The sequence below is a fragment of the Squalius cephalus genome (assembly GCF_949319135.1).
Source record: "Squalius cephalus genome assembly, chromosome: 2".
In the NCBI taxonomy this organism is placed as follows: domain Eukaryota; kingdom Metazoa; phylum Chordata; class Actinopteri; order Cypriniformes; family Leuciscidae; genus Squalius; species Squalius cephalus.
Genome location: NC_137123.1, coordinates 18,250,006 through 18,266,226, shown reverse-complemented (window position 1 = coordinate 18,266,226; position 16,221 = coordinate 18,250,006). Strand labels below are relative to the sequence as shown.

At 38.6% G+C, this 16,221-nt stretch overlaps 1 protein-coding gene across 1 annotated transcript in view; it reads right to left on the bottom strand.

Annotated features, from left to right (window-relative positions):
• Positions 1 to 4,785: 4,785 nt before the first annotated feature.
• LOC307150696 (heparan sulfate glucosamine 3-O-sulfotransferase 3B1-like) overlaps positions 4,786 to 16,221 on the bottom strand; it is a 132,968-nt gene continuing 121,532 nt past the window's right edge. Inside the window, exon 2 of the mRNA XM_079858129.1 lies at positions 4,786 to 5,529. Coding sequence (XP_079714255.1) covers positions 4,914 to 5,522 — 609 coding nt within the window. The 5' untranslated portion in view covers positions 5,523 to 5,529 and the 3' untranslated portion in view covers positions 4,786 to 4,913. The remainder of the gene's footprint in view (positions 5,530 to 16,221) is intronic.

Here is a 16,221-nt window from a genome sequence, read left to right as displayed (position 1 = left end):
GCACATTCTGCAATGTTCTTACATGTTTATTTATATTTCAAACTCAAAGTATGAGGTTTAAATTTATATTAATACACATCTATATTAATAATGTGTAAAGGAAACATTTTTAGGTCATGTGAACTGGTCAAATTTTTTTTACGCTATTTCACCATTTTAAATCACTTTTTGACTTCACTAGTTGCTCTTAAAAGTCTTTCAGAGACAAAATAAAATATTTAAAGTGTGTATATACATGCCTATATATACTGTATAACTACGTATATATATATATATATATATATATATATACACTAAGCAATGACAAAATTGTATTTTGGCTATTCTTTTATTTTAGTATAATTGAGATACTATTAGTACTATCAACAGTTTGAATTAGTTTTTATTTTTATATATTTCTACATTTTAGTTAAACATTTAGTAAATAAAACATTTTTATTATTATTGTTAACATGTAATATAAATTTTATTCATTTTTATTTCAGTTTTAGTTATTTTAGTACATCAAGAAAAGCAAAAACAAAACAAAAAATGAAAAGGAGAAATGATTCCTTGGCATACTGAGAAAAAGTGAAAAACAAGTTTCACTTTATTTAATAAATCTGCTTTTAATTGATTTGCCAACTCTACCATTCACATTTGACAGTTTTGCTTTACAAGGACACTGTAAAATAAAGCATTACCCTTTTTGTAAGTTAATTTAGCTATTTTTTACTTTCATATAAAATAGCTATATATATTTATATATATATAAACCCCTGCACTGTGTATGGATTGTATTTTCTTTCTTTTTATTGTATCTATTTAATATTGTGCCAAATAAACTAAACAAACTTATCAAAACTGCAGCTTCATTCTCAATAACCTTAAACTGATAAATAGTCTGAACTCTTGTGTGGTTGTCAACAGGAATATCATGAATATCAGTGTGTTAGGTACTTAAGAGTCTCTCCAACACTTGAATGCTGATACTTGACCTTTATTTCAGGGTCACCAGTCGTTCTTTTTAAGCCAAGGAGTTGAAAAGTTTTAATCTGATGGAGATTTTAGCACTTTTAGCACTAATCTCACTGTAGTCCAGAGCTCTGACAGCAAGATCTGAACATCAGCCATCACGAAACACAAAGAGAGAGCTGAAGACACACACACAGAGAGAGAGAGAGAGAGTCTGGTGAGATGAAGAGGCCGAAGCGAAGCCTGTTTGCATTTGAATGCAGTCAGTCAGCTGCAGAACAGGATAACATCTCAGCTTTCGCTGATTTGGTTCTGGCCAAAGGGACACAAAGAAGACTTTACAAGAGGGAAGCACTGCTGTCATCCTGAACTTTTGATAATTTAGCCAATGTTATGAAATGAGTAGATGATAGTTTGTATTTCTTTCAGATTGCTTCTCATAAATAGACACCTCAGGTAACTTCAAACTGATGAAAAGCATGAAAGACCTCTAAGTGTATGTGTTTTCACCTAGAATAAAACAGTAACATTGTGAAATATTATTACAGTTAATTGTAACTTTTTTCTAATGTAAAATTTTGTGGAAATCATGATACATTTTATTTTTCAGGATTCTTTGATGAATAGAAAGTTCAAAAGAACAGCATTTATCTGTTTATCTTTTGTCACTTTTGATTAATTTAATGCAAACCTGCCCGAATAAAAGTATTACTTTCTTTTTCTTCTTCTTCTTCTTCTTAAAAAAAAAAATCTTACTGAGCCCAAACTTTCCCAAAATCCCCGAAAACATTTTTCTGTTGCTCGGGGCATGATAAAAAGATAATGTTAAAGAAATACTAAATAGGGAACTGTGTGTCTTTTCAGTATAGATTAAAATCATGCTTTAGGCTCTCCACGTCTTCATATAAACCCACACGAGCCACGTTAATCTATCAGGATTTGGAAAATGCTGTAAATCCTCCATTAAATAACATTTTATGGATGTTTGGAAGCGAGCAGCACTCGATCTGGATTAAATCATAGTGACGGGGGACTAAATGGATGATGGCACACCGCAGTGGAACTATAAACTTAAACAGACAATTATTGATTTTGATATTTTTTTAGGAATGAAGAGTCTGTGTCTCGATCGGTAACATTAATGCAGGGAGAGAAGGGTCTGTGTGGCCGGCTTTGGTGGTCAGCGCTTTAATATGGTATGGTGTGGGAGGTCATCCAGGAGTCAAGGGTCAAAGATTACCATCCTAAAGGTCTCTATGACCCTTGCAAATTGATTGCTTACACATCAGAAATCTTCAGCTCAGAATGTCAACTTCACATTTAGCCTGGCCGGCACTGACAGCTACACTCGTTTACATCTTCCTCTTTCCATTTTCGTCACTGGAACACTGAAAACAGTTTAGTTGTGAAATGTATATAACACACACACACACACACACACTTATATGTGCGCTTCTTGGCAATATAAATGTTTTCTACTAATTATGTACTGTCGTGGATTTTTCCCTAAACCTAACTATCTGGGGCGTCTGCACTCGACACCTGCCTTAATATCCGGGGCGTCTACACTCGACACCTGCCTTAATATCCCTGGCGTCTACACTCGACACCTGCCTTAATATCCCTGGCGTCTACACTCGACACCAATACCTTAACTCTCTGGCTCTGGCGTCTTCAGTCGACAACTGGCCAAGTTTCTAACTAACTTGCTTCCCTAAACTAGCTTCCTGCGCAGGAATAAATTGACAAACAGACCTGCAAATGTCCTTTAAATGCTTTAATCACGGCCAGGAGATCTTCCCGAGCAGTTCTCAGGGAATCTCTCCCAAGAAGCAAGGCCGGAGGATCTCAGACAAATTCCATTGAGAATCCCACCGAAAAACACATATACAACAGTTTTTATAGTAAAGAGGTATGACTTAAATTTCATACTGCATTACATAATTTCCCCACTATTTGATTGGTTCTTCATATGCAAACCCCTCTGTTACTAGGTAAAGCAAACTCTGATCTTGTGATTACTTATCACAAGGTTTTAATGATGACTTAATTTGTTCTAACAGACTGTCTAGTTTCACTTCTCCTTTTTGTTATTAATATACATAGACACATACTGTCACAAGTCACAAGTTTTTCCCCAAAGAGTTTGGACACATTAAAAGCATATGAATGTTGTTCCTGCAAGAAAAACAAATGTTAGTTGATTAATTAACGTTGATCAATTAAAATTCATTCACAGTACATTATCTCTATACACCGTAAAACTTATTGATCAGCAATTACAAACCTCAGCAATATTTGATCACAGAGAACAGTAAAATGAATAAAATGTGTGCAGACACTGTTTCTATCATGTTTATTTATTATAATGTTTGTAGAAAAAAAGCTGCTCATTGATTTCAATATATATTTGGACACTGACAAATCAAAAAAATCATAAATATAAATGATAGCAATTTACAGCAGAAGCAGATCTTTGTTTTCAGTCAGCAGATATTGTCTTAAGAATAATGCATAGTCCAGTATTTGTCCCTGTATAATTATTGAGAAAATCAGCTATTTAAAATAAGACGGGGGTTAAATAGCTCTAATTCACTATGAAACCATATCCTAAGAGAAATATACGAATAATCATCTGTCGTTTATTTGGTGATTAAAGTTTATGTTGAACGTTCGCTGGTTCCTGTCTCCTCCTTCCCTGAGCCTTTAACGTTTATTACATGCCTGTTTTAAATCCATTTAATGATGAGGAGTGTTTGAGTGAGGAAGTAATGTTTCAATGCATTAATTTAGGGTTTAAAATACACTTAATATTTGAGAACAACACTTGAACTGACTTGAGCTGAGTAACGACACTATTGACAGTCTTCTGCCAAGCTGCTTATAGCTGATTTGAACTCATTTTACAATTTAAACTTTTACACAGTAAACTTTACACAGAACTCAACTGAATTGAGCTTGACTGAACTGAATTAACAGTTTGTAGAGATGCTTTTCAAATCAGAATTAGAATATATATATTTGATGAAGTTTGCACCATTGATTCTCTTACCATGAAGCAGCTTTAAAACAATCTGTATTATATAAAACGCTATATTAGAGCCCCTAAAAGTGACATGTTGATTGAAAAAAAATAAGAACTGGGAGGGAAAAATATATTTAAATATAGCTATTTAAATAATAGTGACTTGATTTTTTGCTTCTCACTAGCCCCTTTCACACAGCAATCCTGGTAAATTACAAAATTGCCAGAATGACTTTACCAGTATACACAAATATGCTGTTCACACAAGCAACTTTTTACCGGTAAGAGATCATTCACACATCCGCCCACATGAGGAGAAGTGCTTTAGTTTCACTATCTGTTCAATTTGACAACATTTTAGACGTCTGAGTGAAAGGTGTAAGGGGATGATCAAACAGAAAGCGTGTTTGCTCTTAAAAACACGAGATGCGCATAATAGTATCCAACTGCAGAGCCGCAGCGCTGACGAAAGGAAAAGAAGGTCGGGTCTCGAGTACAACACGTTGAAAAAGCTCAGAGACGTGGTGCCACAGTCAAAGATGATTGCATATTTAAATAGAAAAAGTATTAAAAAGCTTACTGTAAACTCACTGAGTAATCAAGTCATCTCAATTAGAACTTTATGATTGGCCCAAAGCAGAGTTCTTGTAAGTGATCATACCGGTAATCTTCATTCTGCATTCACACAGAGTATGTGTATTACTGGTAAATAAGGGAATTTATGGGTATTTTTGAAAAGGTCCTGTTCACACACGATCTATTATTGGTAATTTACCAGTAAAGACTGAATGTGTGAAAGGGGCTTTTGTCTTTTTGGGCCAGAACACACAATATGCACCATGAGCTTTGACTGTACACACTGTGAAGGTGCTGAAAATCACTAGACAGTTTCATAGCTTTCTGCATTATCAAAAAGGGTACTGGCAGCAACTCTTTACTCCCAGCCAAAGTCCTGGCCAGTCATCTGGTAGAACTTCATGTTGAAAGGCCTGTAGAAATCCCTGAGTCTGTGCAGCACCTCCGGCGGGATGTGCGGATGTGGTCTTCCTTTCGTCTTCCCCAAGCATCGCGGTCTGCTGCTCCCCTCCGGCTTTTTGAGGCACGGGAAGCCTTTAGTCTGGTTAAAGTAGAAGTGCTTATTGGTCACCACTCGTTTGAGTCCCAGGAAATCCTGCACCCTGCCCATTTCTCCCGCCGGATCCGTCACCAGCTTCTCGCCGCTCACGAAGAGAAGCTGCGCGAGCGGGAAATACCTGAGCCAGTTCTCCAGGTGTTTGGAGTAGATGCCGATCCTCACGGCGCTCCAGGACGTGTCGATCAGACCCGTGGTGGAGTTCTTAAAGACCAGGTTCTGGAAAGATGGCAGGCCGGGGTTTTTGGTCAGAGTCTGAGTGTAGTCTGACACGGCCCGGGTCACGGGGTCACGGCGGACCACCACAATGAGTTTGCGGCTCATGGAGAAAACTCGGGAAGGGGCTTCACGTGTGATGAAGTAGCTGGGTGTCTTCTCCATAGTTATCTGGCCGTCTAAAGTACGAGGCATTAGGTTCCTACAGAAAGAGAATGTAGAGAAAGTGTCATAATGGAGGTCACTAAATGGTTTGAAACACCTAAATATTGCCAATATGCATTAGAGTTTTAAAGTGTTTGTATAATGCTCATTTACAAGTTTATAACTTCATTTGTGTGGTCTGGTAGATACATTTACATGATTTTTACATGAAATGTTCTTTGAGGACGGGCCAAAGTTGCCACGGTATGTGAAATGAGCAAATGGGTTCCAGAAGTAAAAATCCCATTCATTTTATCCATAGGGGAATTGATTTTTAACCATAACTTATAACCCGTTAAAAACAGACATACTGTAAGCGACCAGGTTGTTAAACGATGGTATATGCTTAGGCAGAAGCCATCAGTCTACATTATTTCAACTTGTTTAAAAATATTATTCCAGGAAAGAAATCTCCACCAACCAGACAATGAAAATAAATGAATGAAAAAATGAATGGGAAAATGCTTCCAGAACCAAGGCCTTAAGCATGTTGATAAAGCTACACTCTAATAAGGCACAAGTATAAAAAAATATGTATGCATTATGGGATTGTCTTATTGTCTTTTCTTTTCTGTCATTATTTACTCAACCTCATGTTGTTCCAAACCTGTATGACTTACTTTTTTTTTCTGTGTAACACAGACTAACTTACCTTGAAGAAGTCATACATGTTTGGTTTGGAATGACATGAGCATGAAAGAAATGATGACAGAATTTAAATGTCTGAAAGGACTGTGCCTTTAGGGATGCTGCATTAGAATCTGGCCAAATCATAATTATGCTGGCTTTCAGAACAGCATTTGCATTTGGAGTGCACATAAATGTCGTCTAAATAGGCAGTTCACTAGGTTTTGGGACAGAAACTATGTGTAGCTTCACCTATGTTGTCCAAACTAAATATTGAACTGCAATTTTAAGCAATTCTGCTAAATGAAAAACTTTATTAAAAGTGACTCTGGAGATGTGATAATTGCCACCATTTTCAGCTTTCGCCAGCGGATGAAGCTGTCACAAAGGTTCAGTTCATTATGATGAAAGATGTTCTTTTTATTATCAAAAATATAAAACAAGCACGTCTCTGATGAGGTCACTGTTGAATTACTCACTCTGTCCTGAGTAATGCAAAGTGTTGTTAAATAAACATTAAAGTTGACTTTATTAAAAGCCAGCCTAGTGGAATGAACGAGAAGGGAGTGGTGAGTTACTAAGAAAGAAAAAAGACGAAACCATGACAGCTCTTAGCAGTCATTTCCTGATGCGTTTCATCCCCAGAACGCCTGAGCACATTTTGTGCTGATTTGATGATTTTTACGAGATCCTCGTTTAACAGTTTAATAGTTTTAATAGTTAAAGCTATAGTAGGTAATGTTGGAGAGCTAGCAAGATTTGAAAGCGGCACCTCTTCTAAGCTCCACCCCCTCCCGTCAGTACTCTGTCCAAAGCTACGCCCCCACAAACATGAACGTGCATCCACAGTCGGAGTCAGCTGCAGGTCACAGGAAAGCCGAGTATTTTTGTCATGTTGGAATAAATATTTTGAAATGATAAATGCCTTTCCTTTACCATTTCAGCATAAACAAGCTATTACTTTTCTTACCTCCTTACATGCTAAATGAATAATGACAATGAATGTGGTATAACACTTTTTGTTTTATAAAAAAAAAAAAAAAACGAACAAGAGAGACCTAAGAGAAATACTTTTTTAAGTAAGTATCTGTACTTTCGCTGCTTTTGATTGTCATAAACAATCTGTATTTACATATAATAAATAAGAAATATATATATATATATATATATATATATATATATATATATATATATATATATATATATATATATATATATATATATATATATATAAGAAAAGGAGTGTCCAGGGATGACTGACAGGTCAGGCTTTGCATGAGGCGTCGTCTGCTGTGGTGATCTACTCCTTTGGCAGTGATTTACCTTTAGGAAGAATATCACAATTACACATCTGACAATAATTACTGCATCTCAAAGACACACAATGAATGACAACACAACTTTGTTTCCATTTCACACAGTAACAAACATTTCTTCTCGTAGCTAACAAAACACATAACAGTTATGCCACATCACCACAGTTGTCCCGTTTATAAGCAATATATTAACGTAATTTTATCACAATTATAATGCAGACACTTGCGACTATGGCTGTGCAATATGTTCAAAATGTCATGTCCTAAAAGTCAGATAAGCAGACCTGTAACGCAACTGGCTTACACCGACAGAGAAGCTAATGTTAGCATTGGGCTAATACTAGCTACAAAAGTAGCTACGTTGCCTAACGTAACATATATCATGGAAATAACAAATCCCCCCGAAGCAAAACAAATAATTACCTGTTCAGCAGAAAGATCGCAACCTCGGCATCGCTTTTCAGCTCCCTCAGTTGTCTCCACCGTTCAAATGCTGCAATGTTGACGCGAGTTTGTCCTCTGGCTTTATCCAGTGCCTGTTTTGTTGCAGCCTTTTCTGCCTCCGATTTTCTTTTTTTAGGCTTTTTATCAGGGCGAGCGGTTACCAGCAAAGCTGGCATTGGTAGATTTTGCTGCATTTTCTCTTCCATTGTGCCGCAAACTCCTGCTTACTCGGTGTAGTGAGCTGAATGTTTCCGGGAACGGTGACATGTGTTGAGTGCACGCAGGGCAGCGCGCGCAGTGGGGCTCGGGCACGAGACATGAAGGCAGCTGATTGGTTCTTTACATTCGCACCGAATGGCAGTGATTGGTCAGAGTTTTTACTGTCCTGCAGCTGCTACAGAGGTCTGATTTTTTTCATTCCTTTTTCTGAACACATAATGTATTGACTACTCTCAGGATGGAAGGACCATTTCACCCAGTATAAAAAAAGTGTTTCTGAACAGGATTACCTACCCTAGCTTTAAGTCTGTTAGTCAATGTTTTCGACAAGATTTTAAAATCAACACATAACAGTGAAACTTGTCTCCAGTTTTTTAGGCATCCAAGGTCACCTTTTTTGGGGATCAATGTCAACATTGCTCTCCGGCAACTTAAAGGCAGAGTCCCTCCATTAATGCATCCTAAAAGGACATCATACAAATCTTGGCCCATTAGTTTCCAAAAGGATTTGTAAAATTCCACTGAAAGTCCATCTAACCCAGGTGACTTCCCGAGGCTCAACTCCTGAACAGCCTGTGAAACCTCAGAAAAGGTTAAAGGATTGTCAAGCTTTAACCTTTCATCCTCTGAAATGTTTGGCAAATCCTGTAAAAATTGGTCTGTTGTTGAGTCATCACACTGGTCAGAACAATACAAGTCCTCATAAAAAGAAATTGCACGAGACTGAATCTCTTGTTGATTAGTTGTCACTCGGCCATTTGGAAGTTTCAATTGATGAAATTGTTTTTGCTCCCTTGGCTTTTTTTCAAGTCCAAAAAAAAAAAAAAAAGTGGTGGGACTGTCCATTTCATTAAGTTGGGAAAATCTAGTTCTTAAAAAAGCAAATTTTCCTCTTTCCTCCAACAGATTTTTCAACAGAAGCTTATTCTCTGTGATGTGATCAACAGCAGTTAAGTCATCACGAACATTCCTGACGCTTTGTTCAAGGATGCTTTGTTCGAGAATCTTCATTTCTTCTTTTAGGCTTCCGATACTTTGTGCAGTATATTGTTGGCAAAAGATCTTTATATGGACTTTGCCAATATCCCACCATTGACTTAGTGACTTAAATCTATTATTCTCTTCTCTCCAAGATTCCCAGAAAATATTGAAAGATTGAAGAAAATTGTGATCTTGTAAAAGTCTATTATTGAAATGCCACTGTGATTTATAGATTTTAGAAGATACAACAGAGACAGACATTGAAAAATAATGGTGATCAGAGAGAAAAGAGGGAGAAATACAACTATTAAAAAACCTATATCTGTGTCTTTTTCTAACATAGAACCGATCTAATCTGGCTCCAGACAATCTATTTGAATTTCTCTTTAACCAAGTATATTGTCTAACCCCAGGAAAAGCCTCCCTCCATAAATCAACAAGGTCATGGTAATCAATCAGGTTTTTCAAAATTCCAGCAGAATGGATGGGGTTCATCATGATTCCGATCTAAAAATGGATTTATTGTACAATTAAAATGCTTAATGCTTACCTTGTAAAGTCATCTTTGCAGAGACATTTAAAGATTGACAATCTGCATTCAACACCATGTGTGTGTGGCGCCTAAAAGACATTATATGCTTCAACTCAGGGTTTATTAGGCCAAGAGGAATCATCTTTATAGGCCCCACTAATTTGCCGTAGCGAACAAGTAAGCCCTCTAATGAGTCATTAGGAATAAACGGGGGTTAGATAACATCACTTTTTTTGCCAGATTAGACAGCGGTAAAACTGACAAGAAAACATCCCTTACAGACAAACCACGCTCAACCAAACCGTCTACCATAGACTCATCTTTAAGAAAGACAACAATGGCTTTATTCATTCTAGATGCCGATAAGATATTACGCGCAACTCATCTCCAATAGCATTTAAAACATCTTCGACTGTGATTGATTCGTCCGGTGTAGCAGTCGATTCTGTTCCCTACAGGAATTTGTGTTCCCCCTCAAAGAGGCATGTCTGCGCATGCTTAGCAGATGCATCAAACCACAACTGGAAGTACGGAAAGCGAAAAAGGCCAAAAGCATTGGCGCACCATTCAATTGTCAGCATAATAAAATGGTTCTCACACTCCAGTAATATTTCTGACAAAACAAAACAAACTCAATGCCTCATATGATTGTCTTTATATTATTATGTCTGTATTATTTATAAAGATTGCAAAACGTCAGAGATGACAGGTTTATGAAATACAACTTTGTAAACAGTATACAAAATGTATTAATATGTTAAATGTCACCAAAATACACATGAAAAAAAAAAAAAAGATTTTATCATATTATTGTCAAAAGGTAAACATTTTCAGGTGACACCTTTTATGTTCCCTGTATGAAAATAAATAAATAAATAAATAAATATGAATAAAACCATATTGCTATTTTTCTTTAATATTTTTCACATGCAAGATACATGGGTGCAACATAACATTCTAGTAATTAATTAACAATTTCTGAGGGCACTAATTAGCTTTAATTAATCAAGTTAATCAATGGTGTTATAAATTGGGGAGATGACCACACAACATTGTCACCTGAATTTCTGTTCTTGCTGGCACATTCCAACAATGGATCCAAAAATGTATGAGGAAATCATGAGCTATAAAACTCAAGGCACATATCCATTTGGTATAAAAAAAGACCATAAATATGTGATTCGCAGACGTTGCTCCAATTTCCAAATTCATGGTAAGTAATCTATTCTAAATTATAATTATTTTTGAAAGTGAAGATAACATAACTCCACAGACAGGAGTGAGGTATAGTAATACACCAAGACTTGATAGAAACAAAAAACCCATACTTGTCCATGGACTATAGCCTTCTTGGCAAATAGATCATAAAATATTAACTATCCTGCAATTTCAGTTTAAAATATCCTATTTCTTTCATTAGGCATTCAGAACCTCCGTGCAGGTTATTGTTTAGACTTTACTAACAATAAAGCTATTTCAATAGATGGTCAACTTTACTACATCTCCTCAAAAAAATTGTATAGGTTTGAGGAAAAAAGTGGTCATTGGACAAAAAGAGGCCAACCAAATATTCACAGAATGCCATGCCAGCCCCTATGGAGCACACTGTGGAACAGAAAAAAACAAGCTTGCCATTAAGCGAAGTTCTACTGGCCTGGAATGGGGGTGGACATTGATAATGGGTAAATACTAAATTATTCCTTTCTAACTTTGTTGTGAAACATATGAATGTATTATGTTTTGGAATGCATTTCTCATGTGCTTATTTCTGAACATCAGGTTTTGCAGTGTGCCCAGTGCCAATTTAGCAGACTGTCCATCAAGCAGGAGCCCAAGTACATCCCAATATCTGTAAGCTTGTCCCAGTGGCGTAGGTTTGATTTTGAAATTGGTGGGGATGGGGACATCAATATAAATATATTTTAAGTTTTGATCGAAATTATTGCTAAGGATATATCAGTGTCACTGGATATTGGTAGGGACACGTCCCTAGCGTCCCTACTAAATTCTACGCCCCTGGCTTGTCCACAGATGTGCATAGGATTTGAGACTGGTATTTCATGAGTGCACATAATTTAAATGTATTTATTTTAATTAAGGTGGATAAGCCTCTGGAACTGCTAGGCATGGATTTAGTGGGGAAAGCACACGTCAACACTACACTACAGTTTTGCCGAAGAAGACAGTTCAGTTTAGATCAGTTTAACAAAACGAAGCAGTAAAGTGCTAAAAAAATGAGTTCAGAAAGTGAAGGTGAGGACAGTGGAGGGGCGAAGAGGAAGGTTCATAGTTTAATTATGGTCTAGTTCAAAATGTGGACTGTCGGCATATAAGTTAAGTAGCCAGACTTCCTCCAGTTAGTGTGAGCGTATTACACAGCTTGTTTAAATTGGCTGTAAAATATTTGGAAAATAAAATAGTTGGAAAATAGCTATATTTTATGCATTTAATTCGTGTACGATAATTTTTCTCAAAAAACGATAATTTTGAGGTTTTGGTACGATACTTCGACATTTCTAATCTGGCAACACTGGAGTAGAGTAGTGTTGTTCCGGTGTCAGTCTGTCATCTGCTGAAACGCTGTCGAGATGCATTGTCCACTCTGCACTTGTTAATAAAGATTCAAAGAAATTTACCTCCATGTCTCCACATTTATGATGCACCAAAGGATATCACATAAATGGCGACGAGGATAAAAAGGCACTATGGAACCAGGCTGAAAATTGTACATGCAGAGAAGGGCAGACTGTGGATAAACACGACGGCAGCGCTGGTAGGAACGGTGAGCCCTTTTGACGGTGAGACACAATTATGGGAGGAATACAGTGAAATGCTGGAATTTTTCTTTCAAGCAAACGAGATTACCGACGCTGATAAAAAGAAAGCAGTGCTATTAAGTGGGGTAGGTGCAGCCAATTATAGTTTGTTGAGAAGTTTTCTGTGTCCCATGACTCCAGGGGAGAAAACATATGGGGAGTTGATAAGCGTGCTCAAAGCTCATTTCAATCCAAAGCCGAGTGAAATTGTGCAAAGATATCAGTGTAATTCACGCACACGGAAGAATGGAGAGACTGTTGCTGACTATGTGGCGGAGTTGAAAAAATTAGCACAACATTGTGAGTACGGGGCAACGCTTTCGCAAATGCTGCGTGACAGACTTGTGTGTGGAGTGAATGATGACAGGATGCAGAGACGGATATTGTTGGAAGTGGACTTAAACTTCGAGAAAGCACTTAATATCTGTCAAGCAATGGAGTCGGCAAACAAAAATGTAAAAGATTTACAAGGAATGTTAACAGATGAGACAGCGCAAGCAACGAGGATGCTGAAAGGACAAACATCGGTGCATAGAGTGTATTCAGCGGAAAAGAAAGGCCCAAAAAAAGACTTTGTGTGTTACAGATGCAAAGGAAATCATGCGCCCGAGGAATGCAGGTTTGTGAATGAACTCTGTCATAAATGTTGGAAGCGTGGACACATAAAATGAGCATGCAGGTCGAAGCAAGCTGGGGCTAGTTCACAGAAAGCACCGTTCAAAGGACAAAGAGTGGAGAGAAAGGAAAAAGAGAAAGGTAGGAGGTCACATTTAGTAAAAGAGGAGGAAGTGAGTGATGCAGAGGATGCAAGCGACATCAATACAATTTACAGTGTATCACAAAGCCTACCTAAAGTGGCTCCTATCACACAAAAGTTAAAGGTGAATGGCATGGAAGTGGAGTTTGAAGTTGACACAGGATGTGGTGTCACAATCATCAGCAAGGAGCAATACTCCAAACTATGGAAAAGAATAGACATGCCCGAGTGGAGATCATGCAATCTGAACTTGAAGACATATACATAAGATGGGGGGGATGGGACAAGTCACAGGAAGAGTGATATGCCAGGAAGTAGAAAACAAAACTGGCGATGGTCGTAGTAGAAGGGGCAGGGCCAAATTTGTTGGGCCGTGGCTGGCTAAGAGACTTAGGGCTGCTGCCACAGCTGGTAAATAAAGTAACAACAACTCCAGCTCTAAAATTGTCAGATGTTTTAGACAGGCACACTGAAGTGTTCAAAGAAGAGCTGGGACAGCTTAAAGGCACCACAGCGAACATTCATGTTAACCCCGAAGCCCAGCCACGATTCTATAAGCCTCGACGTTTACCCTTCGCAGTAAAACCCCTGGTGGAGGCAGAGCTTCAAAGTTATAGAACCAGTACAGTTTTCAGAATGGGCAGCACCCATTGTACCTGTGAGGAAGCCAGATGGCTCAATTCGAATTTGTGGGGATTATAAACTCACAGTCAACAGAGCATCCAGTGTGGAACAATATCCTATTCCTAAAGTGGATGATTTGTTTGCACAGTTAGGGCAGAAATTCTCAAAGCTGGACATGAGCCATGCGTATCAGCAGATCATGCTTGACACAAGTGCAAAGAAATATGTCACTATCAATACACACAAAGGACTGTACACTTACTGTAGGTTACCATTCGGGGTAGCGTCAAGCCCAGCCATCTTCCAACGCACCATGGAACGAATCTTGCAAAACATGCCACACGTCACAGTTTATTTGGATGACATTTTAGTCAAAGGGACTAGTGACGAAGAACATCTAAGAAACCTGGACGAGGTATTGTCTCGGCTAAAAAGAAGTGGGCTGAGGCTGAAACGCAGCAAGTGTGAGATCCTTGGAGAGGAGGTGATATTTCTAGGTCACAAATCAGTGCCGCAGGTGTGCAACCAGTCGCAGAAAAAGTCAAAGCGATCCAGGAAGCCCCCACACCGCAGTCTGTGAGTGAACTGAAGGCTTATTTAGGCCTGTTGAACTATTATCATAAGTTCCTGCCTAGTCTATCCACCTTGTTAGCACCATTACATGCACTGTTGAGGAAGGAGACAAAATGGACATGGGGCTCTGAACAAAAAGAAGCCTTCGAGAAGTCAAAAGATCTTCGGATTTGTGTCACGAACACTGAATGCAGCTGAGAAGTATTACTCTCAATTAGAGAAGGAAGGTCTAGCTGTCATTTTTGGTGCAAAGAAATTCCACACATACTTGTATGGGAGGCAGTTCACCATTGTAACGGATCACAAACCGTTGATTTCATTATTTAATGAACTGAGAGAAGTGCCACAAATGGCATCGCCATGTATACAGAGATGGGCTGTGACATTGGGTGGATACGAATACACCATTGTTTACAAAGCTGGCAAGGAACATCAAAATGCTGATGGACTAAGCAGACTGCCTTTAACAGAGAAAGGAGTAGAGACTCAAGCGGAGGAAGAAAGAGTACTCCTACTTGAAGAAAATGATGTGCCCCTTGTCAAAGCAGAACAAGTGAGAAAATGGACAGACAAAGATGCAGTTTTAGCTCGAGTGCGAGAGTATGTGCTCAGAGGATGGCCAAAGAGAATGGACGAGTCCGTTTTAGGAGCATATACTAAGAAACGAGAGGAACTCAGTGTACAGGGAGGCTGTGTTCTGTGGGTAGCGCGAGTGGTGATTCCCCCGCCGGGCCGCGCAGCTCTATTGAAACAATTACACATCAATCACCCTGGAATAACCCGAATGAAAGGTTTGGCACAAAGTTACATGTGGTTGCCACAGATGGACGCGGAAATAGAAGGCATGGTAAAAACTTGTGCCACATGCCAAGAGAATAGAAATTCTCCACCCTGTGCACCTTTACATCTGTGGGAGGTGCCAAATCTGCCATGGAGAAGAATCCACATTGATTATGCTGGTCCGTGGTTAGGGAGAATGTTTTTAATCGTAGTGGATGCCTACTCTAAATGGCTAGACGTGTTCCCGTTAAACAAGTCTACCTCTGCTGTAACCATTCAATGCCTGAGACAAAGTTTTAGCCAACATGGGATACCTGAAATGGTGGTGTCGGATAATGGCAATAGTTTCACAAGTGCAGAGTTCCAAGAGTTCATGGCCCGAAATGGCATCAAACACATCACCACAGCACCGTATCATGCAGCTTCTAATGGACTGGCTGAACGGGTGGTGCAAACGTTCAAAAGTCTAATGAAGAAGAGCACAGGAGATTCCATTGAGACAAAGCTTGCTAAAGCATTGTTCAGTTACAGGATCACACCACAGTCGACTACTGGGAAATCTCCTGCGGAACTGTTGTGTGGAAGAAAACTAAGGTCTACCTTGGATCTCATCCATCCTGACTTTAAAAGTCAAGTGCAGGAAAAACAGCTGAAGCAAAAATTTTACCATGATCGACATGCTAAAAAGAGACAGGTGACTGAAGGTGACCAAGTGTACACTAAGAACTTTGGTTCAGGGCCTATCTGGATTCCTGGCACAGTTCAGAAACAGATGGGACCGGTGTCCTGTACTGTTGCACTTGGAAATGGCCAGATAGTGCGCCGGCACAAAGATCAAGTGAGGAACAGGCATGTTGTGCCTTCAGAGGAAACTCTGGAGTTGGAGGAAACATCTAAGATAGAGGGGGACGAGTTAATATCAATCGCGGGTGTCACAATTTCCAAAAACACTAATGTGAAGCAGACAGAGGAAACGACCAAGGAGGTGTTAAGGTCAGAAACTCCTTTGGTGAAAGACAAT